At 37.0% G+C, this 27,402-nt stretch overlaps 1 protein-coding gene across 1 annotated transcript in view; it reads left to right on the top strand.

Annotated features, from left to right (window-relative positions):
• LOC127426872 (nebulin-related-anchoring protein-like) overlaps nt 1-27,041 on the top strand; it is a 30,911-nt gene extending 3,870 nt beyond the window's left edge. Inside the window, 34 exon segments of the mRNA XM_051673942.1 lie at nt 862-969; nt 1,384-1,491; nt 1,866-1,982; nt 3,127-3,231; nt 3,487-3,594; nt 3,849-3,962; nt 4,160-4,258; nt 4,350-4,454; nt 4,564-4,671; nt 12,389-12,496; nt 12,644-12,841; nt 12,941-13,045; nt 13,607-13,705; nt 13,805-13,909; nt 14,028-14,135; nt 14,262-14,573; nt 15,042-15,146; nt 16,028-16,126; nt 16,562-16,666; nt 20,433-20,540; nt 20,651-20,764; nt 20,869-21,066; nt 21,180-21,284; nt 21,953-22,051; nt 22,136-22,240; nt 22,434-22,541; nt 22,936-23,247; nt 24,036-24,122; nt 24,271-24,369; nt 24,476-24,580; nt 24,667-24,774; nt 25,609-25,920; nt 26,292-26,444; nt 26,567-27,041. Of these exon segments, the coding sequence (XP_051529902.1) occupies nt 862-969; nt 1,384-1,491; nt 1,866-1,982; nt 3,127-3,231; nt 3,487-3,594; nt 3,849-3,962; nt 4,160-4,258; nt 4,350-4,454; nt 4,564-4,671; nt 12,389-12,496; nt 12,644-12,841; nt 12,941-13,045; nt 13,607-13,705; nt 13,805-13,909; nt 14,028-14,135; nt 14,262-14,573; nt 15,042-15,146; nt 16,028-16,126; nt 16,562-16,666; nt 20,433-20,540; nt 20,651-20,764; nt 20,869-21,066; nt 21,180-21,284; nt 21,953-22,051; nt 22,136-22,240; nt 22,434-22,541; nt 22,936-23,247; nt 24,036-24,122; nt 24,271-24,369; nt 24,476-24,580; nt 24,667-24,774; nt 25,609-25,920; nt 26,292-26,444; nt 26,567-26,914 (4,677 nt within the window). The 3' untranslated portion in view covers nt 26,915-27,041.
• Nucleotides 27,042-27,402: the final 361 nt, after the last annotated feature.

Below are 27,402 nucleotides of genomic sequence, written 5' to 3'. Positions count from 1 at the left end.
GTCATTTTGTACTATAAATTCTCCTCCCTGCTCAGTCAATCTCCACTTTGACATTCACTTTCACATTCTTCTTCTTGTGTTTTTGGTGATTTACATTGTTCATGCTTATCGCCCCCTACTGAGCAGGGAGGAGAATTTCTAGCAAAAAAGGAATTGAATATTGATATGTTTCTCGCAACACCTATCGTATCGCTTCTGAAGACATGGATTTAACCACTGGAGTCTTATGGATTAGTTTTATGCTGACATACAGTATAATCATAATTTGTGTTCTGCAGAAGAAAGAATGTCATACACATCTGGGATGGCATGAGGGTGAGTAAATGATGTGAGAATTTTCATTTTTGGGTCAACTATCCCTTAAAGCCACATTTTAAAATGTATGAATGTCAATGCATTAGATAACAAAATATCAAAGCAAGTGTCATTTATTTTAAAGAAAGATAGCACAACCACACTTTTCAAGCAAAGAATTTAGAAAAAGAATTGTTTTGTTTGAAATTATAAAATAGATATAATGTTCACAGAGAAAACGTCCTGAATTTGAAACATTATTGGAACACACCCATAGTCAATATAATAAACTTAACATGTAGCTAGTTGGTCAACTAGGACACCTGTGTAAATCTACTAAAAATAATTTTGGGACTAGTTGGTTAAAAGTAATTGCAAAAATGGTTCAGAATGTTTGTCTGAGAAAAAGTCTAGAATAATTTTTTTGCAGATGCCACTTGCTAGGATATTTTGGTATCCAATGCAATGCCATTCAGACCATTTTAAGTGTGACTTAAGTGTCCAGTGGCCACTGTATATCAGCTCCACACAACTGGTGGTTATAAAATCAGTGTTGTTTGTGTGCAGGTGAAGTATCAGCAGAAATATGAGCAAGAGATTAAAGGGAAGGCCAGCACTGTTGCTGGGGCTGCAGAGTTTGTTCTGGCCAAAGAGAACGCAGAGCACTTCAGTCAGGTGAGACTGCTGGACACTTTCTGTCAGGGTTCCATCAGTCATGGAAAACCTGTAAATATTAGGGAATTTTGAAATTGTGATTTACAGGCCTGAAAAAGTCATGTAAATTTCTATAGTGAATCAATTGTTTTCTGGCTATGCTCAGCTCTAAAATATTTTATCAGCTAGAAATTGCTCTTTGTTAATGCAATCTCTATAAAATAACGTAAAAAATCCTTATTCTGTAATCACAAACAACTGAAAAAGTGATGGAAATTCTTTGGTCAAATGGAACCCTGGACAGTGCCTCTGTTTTTAGGATGAATGCAAACTCTAATGTACCATTTTGTTTACACTAAACATTGAGCATTCCCTTTGAGAAAACAAAGTGTCATATGATAAAGTTATTCTGAACTGAGTCTCTAATTCCCTTAGCATGCCTACACTGAAGAATATGAACAGCAAAAAGGCAAGGGCAGTTTTCCTGCTATGATAACCCCTGGATACCAGATGGCAAAGAAAGCCCATGACATAGCCAGTGATGTAAGTATCACCACTTTTGTGGTCTGTCTTTAGAGGACACTGTTTCAGATTTGAGATATTTCACATTTAATTGTGAGAATTGGAATCTGGTGACTGCAAAGAAAATTTTAAGTCAATGTTTCGTCACCTTGGCCCATCATCACTGTTGGAATATGGATATTTTCTCCCATGACTTCCACCAAGAATCCAATGTTGTCACCCTAGAGGCATCAAGAGGACATATTTAGACACACTGACTGTGTGAATGTTCTCTCGCACCACAGGAATTCCTCCTGATTGATCAGGCATCCTGGACAGCAGATTGAGCTCGTTCTGGTATTGTTATGTTTGAATAACACCTACCTTGTCCCCCTTTCTCCATTTTTAACCTGCAGCTGAAATATAAGAAGGATCTGAACAAGATGAAGGGATCTTCTGCATACCACACTCTAAACTCTGATGACAACCTGACTCTGAAGAGTGCATGCAAGATCAACAAGATTGTGAGCGAAGTAAGCAGATTTTGACCCCTAGTCCTGTACATTAGTTGAGAAGATACTCAGTGGTTTAACATTTTACATTTAAAATAGAAAAGCCTCTCATTCAGGGATGGTGTCAGGATGATGCTCTCACTGGTTAGTTGTGGAGTTCAAATGCATGATTGCTAAGCTACTGTAAACTATTAACATTTTTGATAGTTTTTTTAGGTGGATTATCAGTAAGGTTTCTCTAAAACAGCATCTCTTTTTTAGTTAGTTACTATAGTTTACAACAGATAATTTGGGAAATTACAAGTATGCATGCAACTAGATTTTTACATTTTGGGATGAAAATGTGAGTGGCGCTTGCCTTTGCAAATGTTGCATCCGTTAAGGTTTTTGGGTGGTTTCTTGCTGATTACTGCTCCAAGTAAAAGGATTAAGTTTCTATGATATTCTGGTCCCTAGAATGGCTTTATTTTAGGTTGTTTTATGTTCCACTAGGCAGAAATTGTAAGTCCAGTTGCTTCGAAAAGTAATAGCAATCCGCATACTATGAGTTATCATTCATGTCTATTTTCAAACAATGCATGATGAGTTATGTGCCAAAGATTCATTCTTCGGGTTGGCCTTTATTCAGATCCCTAAAACTAAGTATGAGCAATTTTAGTACTGCTTTCCATTGCAAACGCCAATGATTATGTTTTTTCTCCTCTCAAAAATCTTTAGGAAGTAGCATTGATTAGTTAGCTATAGACTGGTAACATGGTTTCTCAGTCTGCATTTTGGGATTAGTGCAAAGAGAGAGAAACAGTCAGGATCAAAGAACACATCGGACATCAGAACATCCAGACATAAAGTCTCCATACCTGCATTCTCCATGTCTCTTCCATGAGCTCCCCTGCTGAGTCCAGCCACACACAGACATAAACAAAGAGGTCTTACAAGTCAGGAGGACAACATCATCATTCAATTCTGACCCTGTCTACATGCCATGGCTTATACTTGATGATGCTTATAACAATAATGCATCATCATTCTGTCAAGATTGACTAGCAAATGTCAAAATAGCACATGGGTGTCTGTTTGAGGAGCATCAAGGTCACCAAAAGGGATAAAGATTTAAAATTCCAGAGTGTCACTGCCTACCTGACTCACACTTCCTCTATTTATACAGGTTGAATACAAGAAGGACCTTGAGACCACCAAAGGCCACAGTATCAACTACTGTGAAACACCACAGTTCAAGAATGTGTCAAAGATCGCCAAGTATACCAGCGATGTGAGTGTCTCGTCAGTTATATGGCTGCTACATACAAAGAATGACAGCATACTCTATATTTAAGATGTTAGTGTGCAGGGCACTTGTGTGCAGTCATATGCAAGCATATTTACTGAGGGAGGTGAACAATGGGTAGAAAATATATGACTTTGTACTGTATATAAATGGAAAACTTGGTTGTATAAACCATCTAAGTGAAATGAGAATACTGTTGGTGTGGCAAAATTGTTTCTCTGTGTTGTTGTTTGACCACAGAATAAATACAAAGAGAATTACACAAATCACATGAAGGGGCACTATGAGGGGGCAGGCATCGACAAAAAAACGATGCATGCCATGAACGTCAGAAAGCTGGCCAGTGATGTAAGACACAATCCTTTTTCCGAACATGTTGCCTCTCTTATGTAGTTTTATTGCTAAAGTTTACATTTGCATTATTCATTTACTAAATATAAATTAATAAAACATTTCACAAGAGACTTTAGGGTAAAAACAGGTAGCTTTTGGCTAACATTTGTGAATATAAGATTAAGTAAATACTGAAGTTTTTAGATAGATCATCATGGCATAGTGCAGTGTGTTTACATACAGTATGCTTTGACACCATCTGATTTCAGATCGCTTACAAATCCAAGTATGAGCAGGAGAAGAATGTGCAGGGTGAGTACAACTATCCAGCCAACATAACACCATCCTACCAGACACAGAAAAAACTGGAGCCTCTCAAAGATGTAAGTCTGCCATTAATTTTATTGGTCTTGAACTAAAACCTTCTGTATTGGGTATTCTATTGTGAAAAGCTTGTGAAAAGTGAATTGTATTTCAATAATTATTCCAGTTTTAATTGCTTGTATAGTCCTGCTTTAGACCTTCAAATTAACTTTACACAGCAAACTATGAAAACGGATGCTCTTTTTTGTTCACACAGAAAAACTACAGACAACATATCGACAAACTTAAATTCTGCCAGGTTACGGACACTCCTGAAATTGTGCAAGCCAGAATAAATGCCCATAAACTCAGCAATGTAAGCATAAATTGTCCTTCTCATTAAGTGTTTCAGTGCACTTAATCTAACATAAACATCTAAACCTAATATATAAACTCTCACTATACAGCTGAACTACAAAGCAAACTATGAGAAGACAAAGACGCAGTATACATTATCTCAAGATACACCAGATCTTAAAAAGGCCAAAGCCAATGCAGAACTTGTCAGTGATGTAAGCCTATCCTCACACATACCAGAGCTTTGGCACATTGTTTGTCAATCATATTTATAGTTAACAGGTGTTGATTGTATTGTTAAGTGATCTTTATGCACATTCACAGATCAAATACAAAGAGAACTGGGAGAAGAATAAATCCAAAGCGTGTGATATTGGCCTGGACACACTGACACTCAAAGCTGCCAAAGCTTCTCGAGATCTTGCTAGTGATGTAAGAATCTGTTCAACTGTAAAATTTCACTTAAATTTTAGCCATTCAACTCTTACAGATTAACCCTCTAATGCATACCTCCGGTTTTTAGTGACCTGGAACCTCATTCCATTTATATTTATATATTTTCTTATAACTGCTTTATTACCAAAAGTAAATAGGATCATTAAAGGGATAGTTCACCCAAAAATGAGAATTTTCTTAACCCAGATGTATATGACTTTCTTTCTTCTGTGGAGCACAAATGAAGATGTTTAGAAGAATATTTCAGCTCTGTGGATCCACACAATGCAAGTGAATGGGTACCAACATTTTGAAGAAAAAAAAAAAAAAAAAAAACACATAAAGGCTGCATAAAAGTAATCCATGCAGCTCCAGTGATTAAATCTATATCTTAAGAAGTGAAACAATACTGTAGGTGTGGATGAAAAACAGATAAATATTTAAGTCCTTTTTTTTATTCTGTATATACAGTTGTACTCAAAAGTTTGCATACCCTTGGAGAATTAGTAATATATGTACCATTTTTAAAGAAAACATGAGTGAGCAGGCAAAACACATTTCTTTTATTTCTTATGGTATTCATATTTAACTGTAGGTTATAACAGAATGGCACAATCATAAAACAAAACATGGCCACAAAGAAAAAAATGAAATGACCCCTGTTCAAAAGTCTGCATACCCTTAGTTCTTAATACTGTGTATTACCCCCTTTAGCATCAATGACAGCGTGCAGTCTTTTGTAATAGTTGTCAATGAGGCCCCAAATTCTTGCAGGTGGTATAGCTGCCCATTTATCCAGGTCATGCAAAGCCTTTGGTTGTCTTGCATGAACCGCACATTTGAGATCTCCCCAGAGTGGCTCGATCATATTAAGGTCAGGAGACTGTGATGGCCACTCCAGAACCTTCACCTTTTTCTGCTGTCACCACTGGAGGGTCAACTTGGCCTTGTGCTTAGGGTCATTGTCGTGCTGGAAAGTCCAAGAGCGTCCCATGCGCAGCTTTCGTGCAGAAGAATGCAAATTGTCTGCCAGTATTTTCTGATAACATGCTGCATTCATCTTGCCATCAATTTTCACAAGATTCCTGTGCCTTTAGAGCTCACACACCCCCAAAACATCAATGAGCCACCACCATGCTTCACAGTGGAGATGGTATTCTTTTCACTATAGGCCTTGTTGACCCCTCTCCAAACGTAGCACTTATGGTTGTGACCATAAAGCTCTATTTTGGTCTCGTCACTCCAAATTACAGTGTGCCAGAAGCTGTGAGGTGTGTCAAGGTGTTGTCGGGCATATTGTAACCGGGCTTTTTTGTGGCATTGGCGCAGTAAAGGCTTCTTTCTGGCAACTCGACCATGCAACTCATTTTTGTTCAAGTATCGTCGTATTGTGCTCCTTGAAACAACCACACCGTCTTTTTCCAGAGTAGCCTGGAAAACCTTTTTCCAGGTTTTTTTTGTATCCCGAACAATTCTTCTGGCAGTTGTGGCTGAAATCTTTCTTGGTCTACCTGACCTTGGCTTGGCATCAAGAGATCCCCGAATTTTCCACTTCTTAATAAGTGATTGAACAGTACTGACTGGAATTTTCAAGGCTTTGGATATCTTTTTATATCCTTTTCCATCTTTATAAAGTTCCATTACCTTGTTATGCAGGTCTTTTGACAGTTCTTTTCTGCTCCCTATGGCTCAGTGTCTAGCCTGCTTAGTGCATCCACGTGAGAGCTAACAAACACATTGACTATTTATACACAGACACTAATTGCAATTTAAAAAGCCACAGGTGTGGGAAATTAACTTTTAACTGCCATTTAAACCTGTGTGTGTCACCTTGTGTGTCTGTAACAAGGCCAAACATTGAAGGGTATGTAAACCTTTGGATCAGGGCCATTTGGGTGATTTCTGTTATCATTGTGATTTAAAAAGGAGCCAAACAATTATGTGATAATAAATGGCTTCATACGATCACTATCCTTAAATAAAAGACAGTTTTTTTTTTTTGCATGATCAGTCATATTTTCAAAATCAATGCCAAAATTTCACAATTTATGCCAGGGTATGCAAACTTCTGAGCACAACTGTATATAAATTCTCCTCCCTGCCCAGTAGGTGGCGATATGCATGAAGAATGTGAATCAACAAAAACAAAAGAAGAATGTAAAAGTGAAAGTGGAGATTGATAGTAAAAAAGGACTTAAAGGGATAGTTCACCTAAAAATGGAAATTCTCTCATCGTTTACTCACTCTCATGCCATCCCAGTTGTGTATGAATTTTTTCTTCTGCAGAACGCAAATGAAGATTTTTAGAAGAATATTTCAGCCCTGTAGGTCCATTCAATGCAAGTGAACGGGTGCCAAAATGTTGACGCTACAAAAAGCACATAAAGGCATCAAAAAAGTAATCCAAATGACTCCAGTGTTTAAATCTATATCTTCAGAAGTTATATGATTGGTGTGGGTGAGAAACAGATCAATATTTAAGTCCTTTTCTGCTAGAAATTCTTCTTCCTGCCCAGTAGAGGGTGATATGCATGAGCAATGTGAATCACCAAAAACAAGAAGTATAATGTAAAAGTGATCTGTTACTCACCCACACCTATCGTATCGCTTCTGAATATATAGATTTAACCACTGGAGTCTTATAGATTACTTTTATGCTGACTTACGCAATTTTTGAAGCTTCAAAATTTTGGCAGCCTTTCACTTGCATTGTATGGACCAAAAGAGCTGAGAAATTCTTCTAAAAATCTTCATTTGTGTTCAGCAGATAAAAGAAAGTCATACACATCTTGGATGGCATATGGGTGAGTAAATTATTAAATTAATTATTGGGTGAACTATTCCTATAAATATTGATCTGTTTCTCTCCCACAATTATCTATTTAAAATATGTAAAATAAAACATCAAGGTATGTCAGAATATATTCTATTCTATTATTTTCTTATTGTTTTGAAAATGTTTAGAAAATTTGACACTAGTGTTGGATTCGAGTCCACCTAAGTTGAGTCTGAGTCAAGTCCGAGTCTTTAAACAATCGAGTTTGAGATGAATCCAAGTCCAAAAGTGGCCGAGTCGGACTCAAGACAGAGTCCATAACAGGCCAAGTCTGAGTTGAGTCCAAGTCCGAATGAATCTGTTCATGAATCTGAATTAAAATTGTAACAATTGTATCAATAATTTAAGCTTATTTTAAATTTTACAACTAAGAAAAACAGTTTGTCAATATAACGTACAAAAACACCTCTGTTGCATTTCATATATACATTTTATGATTATTATTCTGCTGAACAAACTTCAAAGTGGTTTCAGAATGAAAGCATATGCTTTAGGTGTATGAAGACAAAAGTGTCCTTCAGCACAGTTCTTGGCAACGCTTTAGATTACAGCCTGCAATTTACAGTGTAAGTACACCGAATTTACAGCGTACCTTTTTTGTATTAATAGTGTAACTACACAGTACGTACTTGTAGGTATAAGGGAACAATATGCAAAGTTTGGGGAATAAAGGGGTAACAACCTGGAAAATTACAAATAATTTATACTGTAAATATTTTATAACTAAGTACTTTTATAACTATTCTAATATTACTTGATATATGACCTTATACTATGCTAAACAACAATCTTACTTTGAGAGCAATTAAGCAAGAACAAACACAGCGTGCCTTTTTGTAATAATAGTGTACCTACACATTTAGGCTGCTGTAAGTATTTTTTAACTACGGGGTACATACTCTATTATTACAGGATACATGAGTTTTTATTTTCTTCACTCCTGTCATCTGATGGAGTTTTGGTAGCTTGCTCATTGGGGGTTTAAATGACTATTAATATTCAGAAAATATTATCGAACTAACTGTATTGACACTATCGGATGAGAACACAAAACTTAAACTGAATTGAGCTGAATAATTACATTACCGTCTTGAGATGCTTTATAGCTGAAATTGAAGTATTTTATATAATTGATGCATTTTGAAATATTACTGTTATTTTTCTGTTTATTACTGTGACGCTGCTTTGAAACAATCTGTAGCCTATAGTATAAAGCCCTATATAAATAAATGTGATTTGACTTGACTTAACTTGACATGATGGAGATATTACGTGGTATATGACCTACTATGCTAAACAACAATCGTTTGGGAGCAATTTAGAAAGAACATACACTGCATACCTTTTTGTAATAATACGTATTATATTATACATATAGGACTAGGTATTTTTTTTTAACTACGGGGTACATATTCTATTATTACAGGATACATAATGGAGGTTTTAGCTATATGATTTTATTTAGAAATTTTAATTAAGGCTACTTACCTGATGAAAGTGTGTTACATACACCAAATAAATTGTTCTGCTATACTGTTTGAATGGCGTTGCAGTCCATCAAGTTGCAATTCAGTGGAAAACAAGCTTACCTCTTTCCAACTATTCCCAGGAAATAAAATACAAATATAACATGATACAACATAACACTTGCATCTTACTGCATATATACAGTAGCCTATAACTGGTATGATGTTTTGATAGCAAAGTGCATCTGACTTAGTTTGGTCTTCCATGTTTCAAGGCAAGTAAAACTAAATTAGTTAATTAATTTAATTACTGGCAAATATACCCCCTTGTTTCATGTAGTTACAGAGTAAGTACAACATATGCGGGCTGTAATTTAAAGTGGTACTTGTAACCCCTTTATTCCCCAAACTTTGAATATTGTTCCCTTATACCTACACGTAAGTAATTTATACGTACACTATTATTACAAAAAGGTACGCTGTAAATTCGGTGTACTTACGCTGTAAATTGCAGGCTGTTATCTAAAGCATTATCCAATTCTTATTGTGTTCTGTTGACATTTCAATTATTTGTTGATTTTTCCCCTCCACTCAAACATAGACTAAAGAAAGTGAAAGCTGCGTTAGTCATTACAACCAGAGTTATTGTGTTTAAAATTTTAATTTTGTTTTTATTTCTACTTCATTTTCAAATTGTCAATTCAATTCAATTTAGTTTTATTTAAAATGATCCCTATCTAAAGAAATAATAATAGTCTGTACTGAGATTTCTTTCTGAATCTTTTTTCTCTATCTGCCGACTGATTTGGGAAAATACAGTACATACAAATGAGTCAACACAGTAGTAATTCGCACTCGCTGAGAAGTTAAGTCTCACGATTTGACTGCAAATGCTGCATCCAAAAACACTGGGAAAGCCCACTGATAATATTAGGGCCATGTCGTCACGGACATGATTTTCTAGTTAATTTGCTAAACTAAATTCAACTCGTAACATAAAGTTTAGCTTCATACACAAACTCTGTCATCGAATAATACATTTATTTTATAGTCTATAATTAAATTATAAACAAAACATTTCACTGCCCAAAATATCCTAATATTTTATTGTGCATGGTTGAATGGTGGACAAATGGTGGGTAAAATAATGTATTTTAAGCAGCTCATCAATGCTTTGAAAATAGTCAATCAATAATAAATAGGTGCTGTTTATCTGATTAGAGTTGCTGTCTGTTTTAGTAATAACGCTTTCCCCCCCAACTATTTAAAAAGTTACACAGTTAATTCATCAAGCTATTATTGACCAGTTCAAGCTGAGAACACAGTGTTGTGACGAGGCAGGCAAGGAATGAGGATCCAAATGCAGCTTTTAATGAAACAAACGATAAACAAAATTACTCAGAATATAAAGAAACAAAAACACAGGGAACCAAGCACAGAACATAACACATGTGAAGACTGACAAAGAAACCAGGGGAAACAAGGGCTTAAATATACAAGGGAAAACAAGGGAATGAGGAATACCTGGGGAAACAATCAGGAGAAAACCAATCATAAAAAGAAACTACAAAGGACTACAAAACTGGAACAGGAAACAGGAATGGGGAACTAAACAAGAATTTCTACATAAAGGTCAAGGCGAAAAACAGGGAATACATGACAAGCGTGGACCACAAGAGGCTACAGAAGCCTACATGTGTAGACAGGGTTGGGAGGGTTACTTTTGAAATGTATTCCACTACAGATTACAGAATACATGCTATAAAATGTAATTAGTAACATATTCTGTTAGATTAATTAAGGTCAGTAACGTATTCTAAATACTTTGGATTACTTCTTCAGCACTGGTAAATTTTTTCACTTGTTTTGACTATAAAAACTCTGCCAGTACAGTAAGACAAAATACACATGTTTAAAATACATTCTCTGAAAAACCTAAATATCTTATGCAGTGTTGTTTCTAAAACAAGATAAATCAAATTGATCTTGTTTTAAGTATTTTTATATATTTTTACAGGAAAACAATACAAAAATTATTATTAAGAATACAATTTATGCCCTAATATCAAAGGTCTTATTCGAAAAAAAGAAATGATGATCCAACGTAAATTTTCTTGATAAAAAAAATATGATCGTGCCTGGTAACGTGCATGTAAAATGGCTAGAAATAGCATTTTATCTTAGCGTAAAGCTGACAATTTACACAAGGTTTATTTCTATTTCTTCTGCTCCAAACTTACTTCAAACTTACTTCTCTGTCTGCTTGTATGAATGTAGCACATCATATGAAATTGTTTCACTGCTGTTCAAATGCACTTTGGATCGCATCATTTATATGTATAAATGTTTTCCATCTGAAAGGACTAAATATTAAATGAAATAAATGACAATAGAATGCAAAGTATTCTCTTCAGTAATCTAAATACTTTTCGAATGTAACTGTACTCTAATTACCAATGATTTAAATTGTAACTGTAGTGGAATACAGTTACTTATATTTTGTATTTTAAATACGTAATCCTGTTACATGTATTCCGTTACTCCCCAACCCTGTGTGTAGATACATTACCCCTAAAAAGACTTAATATCCAATATTAATACTATTTTTATGTTTTTTTTGTTTTTTTTATATATGCCGATTTTAGTAAACTGTGAGAGACATGATGTGGGTGACTTGACTCAATGAAGCTCTTGATTTTAAGTTTTTAACCACAATGAAAACGCAATGCGAGCACTGTCTTGGCTGCACAAACGCCACACACAATTTTACCAGTTGTTAGGTCCTGTGTCGTGTGAAACTGCCTTGTTTATTCAGTAGTCTCTGTAGTAACATTCAAGCGTATTGGTTAACTGATGAGTGTGCCTGTGCACGTGCGTATGTGTGTTTGCTTAAACACAGTGAAACAATTCTGGCTACGTCTATGACTTCAGGGGCTAATACAGCTGCATGCAAACAGAGATGTGTTCATTAATTTCTGTTTTGTTATTTTTTTATTTTTTTTATTGCATCACAAATGTCATGGACTCGGCTGGACTTGGAAAACAATCCCGAGTCCCGAAGGCTTGAGTCCGAGTCAAGTCTGAGTAAAAATGCATCCGAGTCCGTGACAAGTCCAAGTCCATTAAAATTGGACTCGTGACTTGGACTCGAGTACCTGAGTCTGAGTCCAAGCTCGAGTACCCCAACTCTATTTGACACTATCTGGGCATTTTGTAGATTCATTTGTGATAGATACATGTGCCAGGTCGCTAAAGACCTGTGGAATGTAATAATTTTTGGCGAAACACCCATGCATTTAAGGGTTAATTAGGAACGTACTTGAAATGATGTTGTAACAACAACAGTATCATATATCAGGTTGCTCTGGATAGGAGTGTTTCCTAAATGCCTTTATCTTCTTTGGTTGCACAGATCAAGTACAAGGAGTCATATAAAAAGAACAAGGACAAAGCCATTGGAATGGATGTGAGTGACTCAAAAACACTTCATTCCCTTCAGGTGGCTAAGCTGAACAGTGAGGTATGCCCTTCTATTAAAGTCCAGATAAGATAACCAATCATGGATTGCTCCCACTAACATAAGAATCAATCTCAAATTCACAATTATCAAATCCTAGCCGATCAGTCTAAGAAAGTCAAACAAAGCAATACAATTTCTTTGCTATAGGTCACTTATAAAAAGGATTCTAAGGAGACACAATCCAAGTGCCACCTTCCTCTGGACATGGTGAATCTGAGCCATGCTAAGAAGGCTCAGGCCCTGGCCAGTGATTTAGACTACAGGAAGAAGTTGCACGATTATACTGTCCTGCCTGATGACATGAAAGTGCAGCATGCCAAAAAAGCCTACCAACTGCAGAGTGATGTAAGAGGAAGACAGCATGTGCTAAGACATGAATAGAATGATAACTACACATAATGTCCTTTTATATAAACTAAATGGATATTGATTTGGTTCCTTTAGAACCAGTATCGATCAGACCTGACATGGATGAAGGGAGTGGGCTGGGAGGCTGATGGCTGCCTGGATGTGGAACAGGCCAGAAAAGCAGGAGAACTCATCAGTGAGGTTGGCAAATTGAAAATATGTATTCTGTGCTGAAAAGGCTAGCATACAGGGCCTGTCTAGCATGGCATCGTGTTCCTCCAGGCTTCTTAAAGGGATAGTTCACCGAAAATGAAAATTCTTTCATCATTTACTCACCCTAATTTCTTTCTCCCTTTCTTCCGTGGAACACAAAAGGAGATGTTTGGCATCAGGTTCGCCTCAGTCACTGTCTTTGCATCTTTTTTTCCATACAATGAAAGTGAATGGCGATTGACCATAAAATTCGACCTAAAATCAAATTTTTTGTTCCACAAAAAAAATAAACTTCATACGGGTCTGGAATGACATGAGGGTGAGTAAATGGTGACAGAATTGACAAATTTTGCTGGTAAACAGCATGGCTATGTTGGTCCACCAGCTAGACCAACAGCAGACCAGAACTAAACCAGCATAATCCAGCCTGGCCCTGCATTGAATTTCATGCTGGCCTGAGATTGTTTTTTTCAACAGGGTGGGTTAAGATTTTTGTGTATTTGTTTGTTCTTTTAGTTATTATAATAATGTGTTTTGCACCTTATATAGAAAAAGTATCGCCAGAAGGTGGACCGCGTGAAATTCACACAAGTAGCAGACACTCCTTCCATTATACATGCCAAGAAGAGCCAGGAATTACAAAGTGGGGTAAGATATGATCCATTTGATCTGATTTTTCTGTTGCAGACATTTGATTGGTCAGATCCAATCCAACATGTTGATTGAGTGGCCTTTTCTCCTTCTCAGCTGGCATACAAGGCAGGCACTGAACAGATAATGCACCAGTACACTATGAGCAAAGATGAACCTTTCTTCAAGCAAGCCAAAGCTAATGCAGAACTTCTCAGTGGAGTATGAACTAGATCATAAGTTGCTCCAATGCTTATGTATATGTTGCACCTATAACCTGTACAGTAACTAACAACCCACCATGTGGTTTGAGTCAATGCATTTGATTGGTGCTTTTCAGAAAACATATAAGAGTAACTGGGATGAGGGGAGGGAGAAGGGTTTTGAGCTAGGCTTGGACACACTTTCGATTCTCACCGCTAGAGCAACAAGAGATCTTGCCAGTGACGTGAGTGACCAAACATCCTGCTAATACACATGACTCACTTTGCACTCAAAATAGACATTGGAATCTTGGGTATTGTGACTGGAATATGAAATGTAACATTCCTGAATTTCCATATATATTATCTAGGTGAAGTACAAGCAAGAATATGAGAAGACAAAAGGAAAGATGATTGGCGTGAAGACCGTGACGGATGATTCTCAGATGGCGCATTCGACCCAGGCCACCAAACTCCAGAGTGACCGGCAATATAAGAAAGAGTATGAGGATAGCAAGACCAAACACAGTGCCTCGCTCGATATGATGACCCTCACCCATGCCAAGAAAGCCCAGGAACTGGCCACTGAGACAAACTACAAAACCTTCTTACACAAGTACACCAGCCTACCAACTGATATGAAACTGGAATGGGCCATGAAGGCCTATGGCCTACAGAGTGATGTAAGACCCACATATGAGAGCTATCCCAGCATGCAATTTATTGGGATAGTTCACCCAAAAATTAAACCTGTAATTATTACTCACCCTCATGTTGTTCCAAACCCATATGACAATCTTTCTTCTGTGGAACATGATTGGAGTTATTTTAAAGAATGTGTCATCCAATCCCTGATTTCCAAAGAGGGCAGTTGATAGTGACTCACATTAAACCTTAAAAAGCACCCAAACGTTTCATAAAAGTTGTCCATGCAACACTTTTGGGTTATTTTATAAGCTTAAAAGTGAGTCAGCCACACAAGGTTGAATACATTGTCTGACATGTGGGTGAGTAAATAATGACAGGATTTTCATTTTTGGGTCTACTATGCCTTTCAGACCATGGCTGCAATGCACAATGCTCCAACACCCAAAATGCAAACTGTAAGACCATAACGTTTTGAATCAAGATTGAACTTGTTTTCTTTTCAGAAAAGGTATCGTTCTGACCTGAACTGGATGAAGGGGGTAGGCTGGGAGACCAGCAGATCCCTTGATGTACAACAGGCCAGAAAGGCTACAGATTTAGCCAGTGAGGTACAGATGTGTGATGAATACAACATACCACACATTTATTTGTTTAGCTGATGTCTTTATCCAAAGTGACTTGCATTGCATTCAACTTACACATTTGATCAGTATGTTTGTTCCCTGGGAACTGAACCCATAGCCTTGGCATTGCCAGCACCATGCTTTATCGGTTGAGTTACAAGAACTCTATACAAACTAAATGTCATGGTGTTTCATCCTTTCAACTCTTAAAATAACAAGTAAACAGGTTTATAGGTCATCAATGGCATGTCCAGAAATTTCATCGGTACATAACCATCAGTAGACCAGTTAAGTAATGCATGTAAATAGCTTAAATTATAGATTAATGACTAATGTGTTAAATTTAGCAGGGTTAAGAATAGGTATGAACTATTTACTGAATTCATCAGCACCTTGTACAGTTTAGAAGAGCCCTCTACTCAGCAAACATAGATGAAAAATTTATATTCACTGTTCTTTGTTTTATTTTCAGTAAGTTTACTAAGCCAACTGATATGTAATTAATAGGAAGAGTTCATATTGTAATACCATAAATGTTTGTAATTGCATAGATGACCATTATTAGATGCACTTCACTTTGAGTACAGATGTTAAATAAAGTGAGCTAAAATAGAAAAGCACATGCTTGGGGTTAAAATTTTAATCATGCATCTTCCATATGTTAAAGGGTATGTTTTGAAATGTAACAAATGTTTAAATCTCATCAGCCTTGTGATGTCCTTGTGTTGTAGTGGTGTACATGCATAAAGAAATGTAACAAATATAAATTCAAAACACACCATACATCTCTCAGCATTGAAAAGGGATATATTTGGAATGACGCTGAGCATGACAGTGAGCTTTGCCATGACTTATGTATGTTCCAGAAAAAATACAGACAGGATGTGAGTGCTCTGAAGTTCACCAGCGTGGAGGACACGCCAGAGATGGTGCAGGCCAAAATCAGCACCAAACTGGTGCTTGATGTATGTAAACTCATCCATTTCAAAGGAGATGTTTTTTATTTTTTATTTTTGTGTGTGTGTTCCACAAAAGAAAGAAAGTGAAATGGGTAAATGAGTATGAGTAAATGATGACAGAATTAAATTTTTTGGGTCAACTAACCTTTTTTAAAAGAGATGGACAAATGCTGGGTTTCTTCTTTGTATGTGATTGCATTCATGTAAGATGTTAAAAATATAACCGGGGTGGTGTAGTGGACTAAAGCACTGAACTGGTAAGTGGAAGGTTGTTGGTTCAATCCCTGTGGCCACCACCATTGTGTCCTTGAGCAAGGCACATTGCTCTGGGGGATTGTCCCTATAATCAGGGCACTGTAAGTTGCTTTGAATAAAAGTGTCAGCCAAATATGTAAAAAATAACCACATAACTGTAATTTGATGTATTGTTATGTTTTGCAGAGACTGTACAGAGAGAAAGGAGAGAATGAAATGCACAAGTACACAATGAAGGGAGATATTCCAGAGCATGTGCAGGCAAAGATCAATGCCATGAACCTCAGTGAGGTGAGAAGCCCCCCCCCACTCTCTCACACACACACAGTGCCGTTTGGTTTCAGAAGCTATTTAACACGCACATGCAATTCAATTTTCACAATAAGTTGTTAATAAGAGAACTCTTTTGTGTATAGTCACGTTACAAAGTGTCCTGGACTCCTACAGAATCTTCCTTGCTTGACTTCAAAACCTTTTAGGTGACTGATGCTGTTATGGGGCTCTCCTCAGGGTATATGCCAGGAATAGACGGACTCCCTGCAGAATTTTATACGACTTTTTGGAATATTATTGAGACTGATTATTTTGAGGTTTTAAAAAAATGCATTAATGAAGGTGTACTTTCTAAGAGCTGTCAAAGGGCGATTTTAACACTGCTCCCCAAGAAGGGTGATTTAACCCTCTTGAAAAACTGGAGACCCATATCAGTTTTGTGTTCTGAATATAAAATTATCTCGAAATGTCTTGCAAATAGACTGAACAATGTACTTCATGTAATCAGACACAAGAATCAATCATACTGTATAAAGGATGGGCCTATTACTGACAATTTACATCTAGTATGAGACACCATTGATTATGCTTTCTATAATAACATTGATATGGGAGTTCTGTCTTTAGATCAAGAAAAGGCTTTTGATAGAGTTGACCACGTCTTTCTTTTTGAAACTTTAAAAGCCTTTGGTTTCAGAAATGTTTTTATTTCTGCTTTACAGACTGCTTTATACAGAAGCCACATGTATGGTTAAGTTGGTTGGTGGTCTGAGCATTCCTATTAAAATCCAGAGAGTTATCAGGCAGGGTTGTCCTCTCTCAGGTCAATTTTGGAGCTTGGCTATTGAACTTCTACTCTGTAGACTGAGGAGAGAATTAATAGGACTGCAGGTAAATACTTCAACTATAAAGCAGCCTATTAAAATTTCCGGGTATGCCGATGATATTACAGTTGTCATTAAAAGTGATCGAGACATTAAAAGAGAGCCTAGAGTGCTATGGAAAAGCTGCCTCTGCAAAGGTAATTTGGGGAAAAATAATGCTCTGTGGTGTGGTCTTAATACCATAGGACCTTTACTATCTGATGGATCACAATGGGGGAAAGCTGGTTTTAAATAACTTGGTGTGTTTTAAGATACAGATGAATATAAAAAACAAAACTGGGAGGACCTAGTGGGGAAGATATGTGTTCGGTTTTCTTCCTGGCATTGGCTGCAACACCAGCTGTCATACAGGGGAAGAGTGCTGATCTGTAATAATCTGATAGCCTCTTCTCTGTGGCATAAAACAATGATCCTTGAACCTCCAGATGATCTGGTCAGAGATGTTCAACAGCGCTTGGTGGACTTTTTTTGGTTGGGACAGCACTGGCTGAGGGAAGTAGGCCAGGGGCTGGTGGATATAAAATCCTAAATTAAAACCTTCAGACTTCAGGTGGCTCAAAGACTGCTTTACGAGGAGAACGTGAGCTGGGCTGAGGTAGCATGTGCCCTGTTGAGGAGAGCCGGGAAGATGGATTAGATCGGCATCTGTTTCTAATGGACATTGATAAACTTGATTTGACAGGACTATCGCCTTTTTATAGATCAATGTTGAAATCTTGGAAGATTTTCAATTTTTCTTCAGAAATAAATGGTGCTCGAGGTTTATGGCTGAAAGAAGAGCCTCTGCTGTGTAACCCTGCACTTGACCTGGATGTCCTTAAATCAGTAGCTCTGAGGAGGACTATGTGGACTTCAGGTGTGACAAAAATTGGTCACTTGATCTCTAAGGATGGATGGTTAACTGCAGGGGCCTTGGCACTAAAGCTCTAAAGCTTGGCTTCAAATCAGTTCGTGTAGTACAAAGACTGTTGACTAAAATCCTTAATTTTTTGCCATCAGACTATAAACTTTCTTTAGAGACATATGATGATGAAGAGGAAATCTCTTTTCCACAGCTGAGATTTTCTACTGTTTTAGAAAATTGGCAAGGAATAAAGGGAAGTTTACTTTCTTTTAAAACTCCTCAACTAGAGTCTTTCAGTGATACTGGAAAAAAGACCCTCTTTATTATTACTGTTAAAATGACACATTTTAATACATTTGAGAGACTTAAAGAATCAAAATGGTAAGGGATGTTTGGATCAGGCGTTTCCCCTAAAGGTAGCTGGAGGTCCTTGTACAAACCCCCCACTGAGAAAAGATCTGGAGATCTACAATGGCAGATTGTGCATGGTATAGTAGCTACAAACAGATACAGAGCACATCTCGATCCACAGGTTGTGGAGAGATGTTTTTTTCTGTGGAGAACAAGAATCAGTTTTTCACAAGTTTTTTAATTGTACAAGATTACAACCTTTGTTTTATAAACTAGAAGAGTGGTGTCAGACCCTGGGAGAAGCGTTTACACCTGTGTTTTTTATTTATGGGCCTAAATATAAGCATAGCAGAATGGCAATATGGTTGTCACGAAAAAGCAAGTTAACTGGTACATTGCCAACTGATGTTGCATTAATTTTTAAGGGATTAATTAAACCACGTATAAAGGTAGATAATGCATATTATCATCTGATTGAGGACTTGGAGTCCTTCAAATACAAGTGGGAAGTAAATAACTGCATTTGTGAAATTGATTATGATGGCAAATTACATATGTATGTGTAAACAAGAAAACTATGTAAAGTTTATATTTTTATATTTTTGTTTATGTATTAGAGAATTTAATCTCTGGATATTGTTTTCAATTTTTTATATATAAACAGGGTTGGGGAGTAACGGAATACATGTAATGGGATTACGTATTTAAAATACAAAATATAAGTAACTGTATTCCACTACAGTTACAATTTAAATCATTGGTAATTAGAATATAGTTACATTCAAAAAGTATTTTGATTACTGAAGAGATTACTTTGCATTTTATTGGCATTTGTTTCATTTATTATTTAGTCCTTTCAGATGGAAAACATTTATACATACAAATGATGCGATCCAAAGTGCATTTGAACAGCGGTGAAACACTTTCTTATGATGTGTTACATTCATACGGGCAGACAGAGCAGTAAGTTTGAAGTAAGTTTGGAGCAGAAGAAATAGAAATAAACCTTGTGTAAATTGTCAGCTTTACGCTAAGCTAAAATGCTATTTCTAGCCATTTTACATGCACGTTACCAGGCACGATCATATTTTTTTTATCAAGAAAATTCACGCTAGATCATAATTTCTTTTTTTCTAGTAAGACCTTTGATATTCGGGCAAAAATTGTATTCTTGATAATAATTTATTTATTGTTTTCCTGTAAAAATATCTAAAAATCCTTAAAACAAGATCAATTTGATTTATCTTGTTTTAGAAACAACACTGCATAAGATATTTAGGTTTTTCAGAGAATGTATTTTTAACAGGTGTATTTTGTCTTACTGTACTGGCAGAGTTTTTATAGTCAAAACAAGTGAAAAAATTTACCAGTGCTGAAGAAGCAATCCAAAGTATTTAGAATACATTACTGATCTTGAGTAATCTAACGAAATATGTTACATATTTCATTTTACAGCATGTATTCTGTAATCTGTAGTGGAATACATTTCAAAAGTAACCCTCCCAACCCTGTATATAAAGGAGACCTAAAGACAAGTCTCCTCTCTCTCTCTCTCTCTCTCTCTCTCTCTCTCTCTCTCTCTCTCTCTCTCTCTCTCTCTCACACACACACACACAATGCCATTTCTTTTCAGAAGCTATTTAACACACACATACAATTCAATTTTCACAATAAGTTGTTACTAAGAGAACTATTTTGTGTATAGTCATGTTACAAAGAGTCCTGGATAAAGATCAGAGATGCTGGCTACAAGTTGCGCTTGGATGCAATTCCATTCCAAGCAGCCAAATCTTCTGCAGAAATCCTCAGTGATGTGAGTAAATTTAATACACTACAGAAACTATGGTTTCTTTTTGATTAACTGGTTATTTGTCTGTTTATCTTTTTGTCTACCAATCAAACTGTATAAATCTTTACCTCCAGCAAAAGTACAAGGCACAATTTGAGAAGAATAAGGGGAAGATGATTGGGCTGAAGGGACTACAGGACGACATTAACATTGCACACTCTGTGTATGCCTCAAAGATACAGAGTGATGTGAGTATTCCAGCAGATCAAAATGGGTTTTGAGTATGTGTAGCTGAATGACAAATAGTACAAAGAGTCTGGATGATCATGTGATCCTCTTTCTCTCTCCTTAGATCAAATACAAAAAGGACTCCTCTAAGGTGCATTCTAAGCTCCATCTACCAGTGGACATGTTGGAGGTGATTCATGCTAAGAAGGCTCAGTCTCTGGTCAGTGATCAGGACTATAGACTCACGCTGCACAAATACACAACACTGCCTGATGACCTCAAAGTGCAAGCTGCCAAAAAAGCATATGAACTGCAAAGTGAGGTAAAGCCTTATTCAGCACACATTCACTGCACCCTATGGTTACTTGTACTTATTGCTGCACAGAATGCCTCTGAAAGTTGGATGATCTTTAACTCACTGCGTTTATGCAACAGAAACTGTATCGCTCTGATCTAAACTACCTTTGTGGTGCAGCCTGGATTGCCACCGGTGCTCTACAGATTGAAGGATCCAAACGAGCCACAGATCTGATCAGTGATGTATGACTGGCTATTTAAATTTCAAAATATCAGAGTCTAAACCTTGAACCTTGAAGGCTATACTATATATTTTAATCTTCTCTTATATGTTATATTATATCGGTAACTCTTCTCAATAAGGTTCCATTGGTTAACATTAGTTAACAACATTAGTAACAATGATCAAAACTAATTAAGCATTTATTAATCTTAGTTAATGTTAATTTCAACATATACAAATAAATGTTTTAAATCAAAAGTTGTATTTGGTAACATTAGTTAATGCACTATGAACTAACGTGAACTAACAATGAACAATTGTATTTTTATTAACCAAAAAACGGAGTGGTGGTGGTGTAGTGGACTAAAGCACTGAACTGGCAAGCAGAAGGTTGTTGGTTTAATCCCCACAGCTACCACCATTGTGTCCTTGAGCAAGGCACTTAACTCCAGGTTGCTCCAGGGGGATTGTCCCTGTAATAAGGGCACTGTAAGTTGCTTTGGATAAAAGTGTCTGCATAAAAGTAACTAACATTAACAAAGATTAATAAATGCTGTAAAAATATATTTTATTTTTTATATATGTTTGTTCATGATACCTAATGAATTAACTAATGTTAACGAATGGGACCTTATTGTAAAGTTTTACCATTATATTTATTATACTGTATATGTATTTTTCCTTACAGAAAAAGTATCGCCAGCAACCCTACGCTTTGAAACACACATCCATTACCGATTCTCCTGATATTGTTCATGCTAAGCTCAGTAGCAAGATCACGAATGAAGTAAGAGGACTTTTGCAACATCATCTCTGCGTTCTTTGATTTGTGAACAGGGATTATTATGTTTTTTGGTCTGATCTTCTTTAGCGCTTGTACAAAGAAAAGGGAGAGAACTTCAGGCACAACTACACCATTACAGCAGAGAGACCTGAAATCACCCAGGCTAAGATTAACGCTGCTAACTTCAGTGATGTAAAATGAGCGTTCCAAGTCTATTTTTATATTCATTGTTATTGCTTAATCATAAAATCCATCATTCTAAACCAACGTTGATAGCTTGTTTCAAAGATAATTTAAAATAATGTGATTAAAATAGAATTACATGCAAGAGATTCAGATAGAATGTTTAAATAGTCAGATTGTGAACTTTTCTGTTAAATTTCAGGTTAAGTACAAGAAGTCATGGCATGTGCTCAGAGCTCAGGGTTATAAACTCACCATGAAGGATATCCCCTTCCAGGCTGCCAAAGCTTCCACCAGCATTGCAAGTGATGTAAGAATACCCTCAATAATTGTATACACACAAACATCTATGGGTAAAAACAAGTCCAATAACTCATGCACTAATGTCCTTACAGGGACAGTTTGCCCATAAAATTAAAATATAGTCTCATCTTCATGTTGCTCCAAACCTGTATGGCTTTCTTTTTTTCTGTGGAACATGAAAGGAGATGTTAGGCTCAGTCATTCTGTATAACATCTCCTTTTGTGTTCCATTGAAGAAATAAAGTCATACAGGTTTGAAACAACATGATTCTGAGTAAATGGGTAATTTTTAGGTCAATTATTCCTTCAGCTAGTCATGCAGCCAGGTTTGTTGCAACAGACACTTTATAGAAGATTCCCTACAATCCAGTTGAATTTGTTCACCTTCTTTGCTTTGACAGTACCAGTACAAACATAACCATCTTTTGGAGAAGGGAAAGCACATTGGAGCTCGCAGTGTCCTGGAGGACTCACACCTAATGCATTGCATGGAGATGGGTCGTCTACAGAGCGACCAGTACTATCGCAATGATGCCATGTCCACCAGCGGCCGGTATCACTTGCCCCTAGACATGGTGAACCTTGTTCATGCCAAGAATGCCCAGGCATTAGCCAGCGACCAGGATTACAAAACCCCCACACACACTTACACTGTCCTACCTGATGATATGAAGATGCTGTGGGCCAAGAAGGCATATGACCTGCAGAGTGAGGTGAGAAAGAGAGAGACCATAGAGCAATGATCCTTAACTCTTGGGTTGAGACCCAAAAATGGGTTGCATGTCTGTTCCGTTAGGGTTGTGGGCAGTAAGGATAAAACAATGCTAAATGCAAATAATAAAATGCAACTAACCATTTAATTGTGCTTAGTTATGATAGCAAAGTTAATAAGCTTATCTACTTTTAGAAAGGTAGATAAAATGTTCTCTTTTATATTGGTGGAGATGTCAAAGGCAGTGCATCCAGTCGCATAGTACGGTATTTCTGTGTAAATGAATCTGTCACTTGGTAGAAGCTAGCCAAATTAGGCAGATGCCAACACGGACAAGTTTCATGACGTGCCCTCATCCTCAGAAATCATGAACAAATATATGCAATTTAAACGGAAGCACAAACCAGACTACATGGAATATGGGTTAACTTGCAATGAGTGCAAGTTTGTGCCAACCACAATAATATGTTTTGTGTGGGGGGCTGCCAAGAGCTTTTTAGAATAAAATTTTGTATGCTATCATTACTGAAAAATTAACAATTTTGCTGCCACCAATTGATGTCTAATGTAAAATCTGGGACCTGGAGCAAAACCAGCTGAGAACCACTGCAACAGAAGATAAAATGTGTGATTGATGAGGAAGGAAATGTTACAAGTCTTCAGTCTCAAAATCTTGAGGTTTGGCCTCATACCATAGAAAAGTGACACTGCAAATCATAATTCAAACACTATAATAGAATACTGTCTACAAATACTAAGCAAATTGTCTCCTTTCTTCAATTTTTAAAGAATGTATACAAATTAGATCTGAACTTCATGAAGGGGGTGGCCTGGGACTCAGTGCACCCCAGTTGGAGCACTTAGATCTTAACAGTCGTAATTTTTCTAGCATACTGTAATTCATTGTGTTAAGTAACACCATTGTGGTCTGACCAGATGGCTCTGCATTAATGTTACCTTGGAATTATACTTGTACCACATGAAATTAATAATGAATGATTTGCTCAAACCTTAACTTCAATAGAAGAAGTACCGTCAACACCCTGACAGCCTGAAGTTCACCCAAGTGGCCGATTCACCAGATATTGTCCATGCAAAGAACAGTTACATGCAGTGTAGTGAGGTAAACTTCACCCAGCATGCTTACATCAATCAATGTCTCTTTCAAATATGTGTAGACAGTGATTGCTTTGCTGATGCAAATATCAAAGAATTTGTCTTTGTTTCAGAGGATGTATAAGGCTGGAGACTCCACGTCCATGCACAAATACACTTTACCACCTGATCATCCTGACTTCATCAGAGCAAAGATCAACGCTAAGCAAATAAGCAATGTAAGATTGCTGTTGTAAGGAGTTAACTTAGGTCTTATGACTTCCTCTAAGATGGTCTATCATCCATTTTTGCTTTCACTTTGCAGAAAGTTTATAAAACATCAGGTGAGCAGGTGAAGTCAGCAGGCTACAACCTCAGGTTAGATGCCATTCCCTTCCAAACAGCCAAGGCCTCCAGAGAAATTGCTAGTGATGTAAGTCAAAATAAAAAATAAAAGAAAAAATGTAATCTCACAAATTCTTTACTATTTTATTAAAGGGATAGTTCACCCCAAAATAAAAAATATCTCATAATTTACTCACCCTCATGCTATCCAAGATGTGTATGATTTTTCTTCTTCTTCTGCAGAACACAAACGATGATTTTTAGAAGAATATCTCAGCTCTGTTGGTCCATTCAATGCAATTGAATGGTGGCCAGATCTCTGAAGGTCCAATAAGCATATAAAGGCAGCATAAAAGTAATCCATTCGACTCCAGTGGTTAAATCCATGTCTTCAGAAGTGATAAGATAGTTGTGGGTGAGAAACAGATCAATATTTAAGTTTTTTATTATAAATCTCCGCTTTAACTTCCACATTCTTCTTCCTTTGTTTTTTGGCAATTCGCATTCTTCGTGCATATCGCCACCTACTGGTTGGGGCTGGTTAAAGATGGAGATTTATTGTAAAAAAGGATTTAAACACTGATCTGTTTCTCAACCACACCTACTGTATTGCTTCTGAAGATATGGATTTAACCACTGGAGTCATATGGATTACTTTTATGTTGCCTTTATGTGCTTTTTGGACCTTCAGAGTTCTGGTCACCATTCACTTGCATTGAATGGACCAACAGACCTGAGATATTCTTCTAAAAATCTTCATTCTACAGAAGTTTTTTAGTTGTTTTTTAGTATCTGCATATTGAGCTGGAATAGGAGAAAATATTTAAATATTATAAAAATTACAAACTTAAGCTTTAAAAATTATGTAACTCATAACCTTACTTGTACAGCATTTAGTGTATTTTGTACCTTTACTTCTCAGTTCCGCTATAAAGAAGCATTCGTGAAGGACAAAGGCCAACAGGTGGGCCTCCTTAGCATTGAGGATGACCCCAAGATGAGACATTCACTGGCTGTGGCGAAGCTCCAGAGCGACAATGAGTACAGGAAGCAGTTCCAGGAGACACGCTCTCAGTTTAAGATGCATGCTGACCAACCTGAGTTCCTGCATGCAAAGAAAAGCCAGGCTCAACTCAGCAACCGTAACTATCGCCAGCAGCTCCATGACTACACATGTGATCCTGATCAGCTTAATGTCAAACATGCTAAACAGGCCTACCAACTGCAAAGTGATGTGAGTTTGGGATTATTCTGTAATGTGTATTATGTGTTGATACCTTTGTATGCTAATGTTTATCAGAGGTATTAAAGATTTAAGGGACACAGCAACCTTACAAAAATAATGTATTAGTGACAAGCATAAATCAATAGCAAACTAAACAGTTTACCATCTGCGTGTGAAAATGTGATCTCCAAGTCTGGCCTAGTTGGTGTCTAGCTGGTTGAAAGTGCTAAAACCCCTCTATTAGCGTAACAACCGAGCCTAACCAGCTTGTCCTAAGGCTGATTTTGATTTCAGCAGGGTTATTAACTATATTCGCATAAAAAGATTCTGAGCAGACATTCATTCATTCACAGAGCTTCATTGTACGTCTCTGGTTGCAGGTGAACTATAAATCAGATCTGAACTGGATAAAAGGTGTGGGCTGGACCCCTCCAGGCTCCCATAAGGTAGAAATGGCTCGTCGGGCAGCAGAGCTTGGCCTGGCTGAAGGAATCTCCACTGAAGAGGCTATCGCCCAATACCAGCAACTAATGGTGAGACAAAGTTCCATTCTACAATTTAAACAATATCTGGAGATATCTAAATATGACTGAGTGCTACCAAAAATGCTTGCCAAAAATGCCATAATCCAATTAATCTTTTTATTTGGTCTCAGATGCTCCAGAGACAGCAGCAGTTCCAGGATGAGCAGCAGTCCACCACAGAGCAGATGGAGACCACCAAGGAGTTCCAGCAGCCTGGAGTCAATCCTGATGCCATGGAGATCCTCCACGTCAAGAGGAAGAAGAATATTCACACCACATTCAAGCAGGCCAAGACCACAAAATCCATTACGTCACAGTCTGTTGCATCCCCATCAACCACAAGTCAGTCTATCACTAACCAGTCCACCAAGCAACAATCCATTATGAGCCAATGAAATGCTGACGAATCCACAGCGAGGCAAATCAGTTTAAACCGGGCCATCACAGAACAGGCTGCTGCAAAGTCAAGAACAATGTAATCTGCCATTTTTCTTCCTTACTTTCATCTTTGTAAGTTAATTTGTGAACATCATGTTGATCTTGGTGTCCTTGATTGTATTTATTTATTTATTTTATCCATGAATGAGGAATATTTAAATGAAAGTAAGTGAAATGTGAATGTGAAAAAGGTTGAAGTAAGTGCTCACAATGAAAAATGAAATGGTTAAATGGTTATTATGGTTAAATGGAAGTGATTATGGCTATTAAGGATATATGGAGGAGTGTATATGTAATAAATAAGGGTGAGCGTAATTTTGAAGAAATGCCTTCATACTATTTAAAGGGTTTCTCCTTTTTTCTTGGCTAGAAATATGATAAGCAAGAGTCAACTGCAACATGACTGGTTGCTTTGATCATATTTTATAACTTTGGATATTTTGCTCTGGTGGTCTCTGGTGGTACTGAAATAGAGATACATTTGAGATATATTTTGTGATATTGGATATACTATGTCGGATAAGCGGAG

Source organism: Myxocyprinus asiaticus, chromosome 36 (assembly GCF_019703515.2).
Source record: "Myxocyprinus asiaticus isolate MX2 ecotype Aquarium Trade chromosome 36, UBuf_Myxa_2, whole genome shotgun sequence".
Classification (NCBI taxonomy): domain Eukaryota; kingdom Metazoa; phylum Chordata; class Actinopteri; order Cypriniformes; family Catostomidae; genus Myxocyprinus; species Myxocyprinus asiaticus.
Note: the sequence above shows the minus strand (reverse complement) of the source record. Positions and strands in the feature narration are given on the sequence as shown.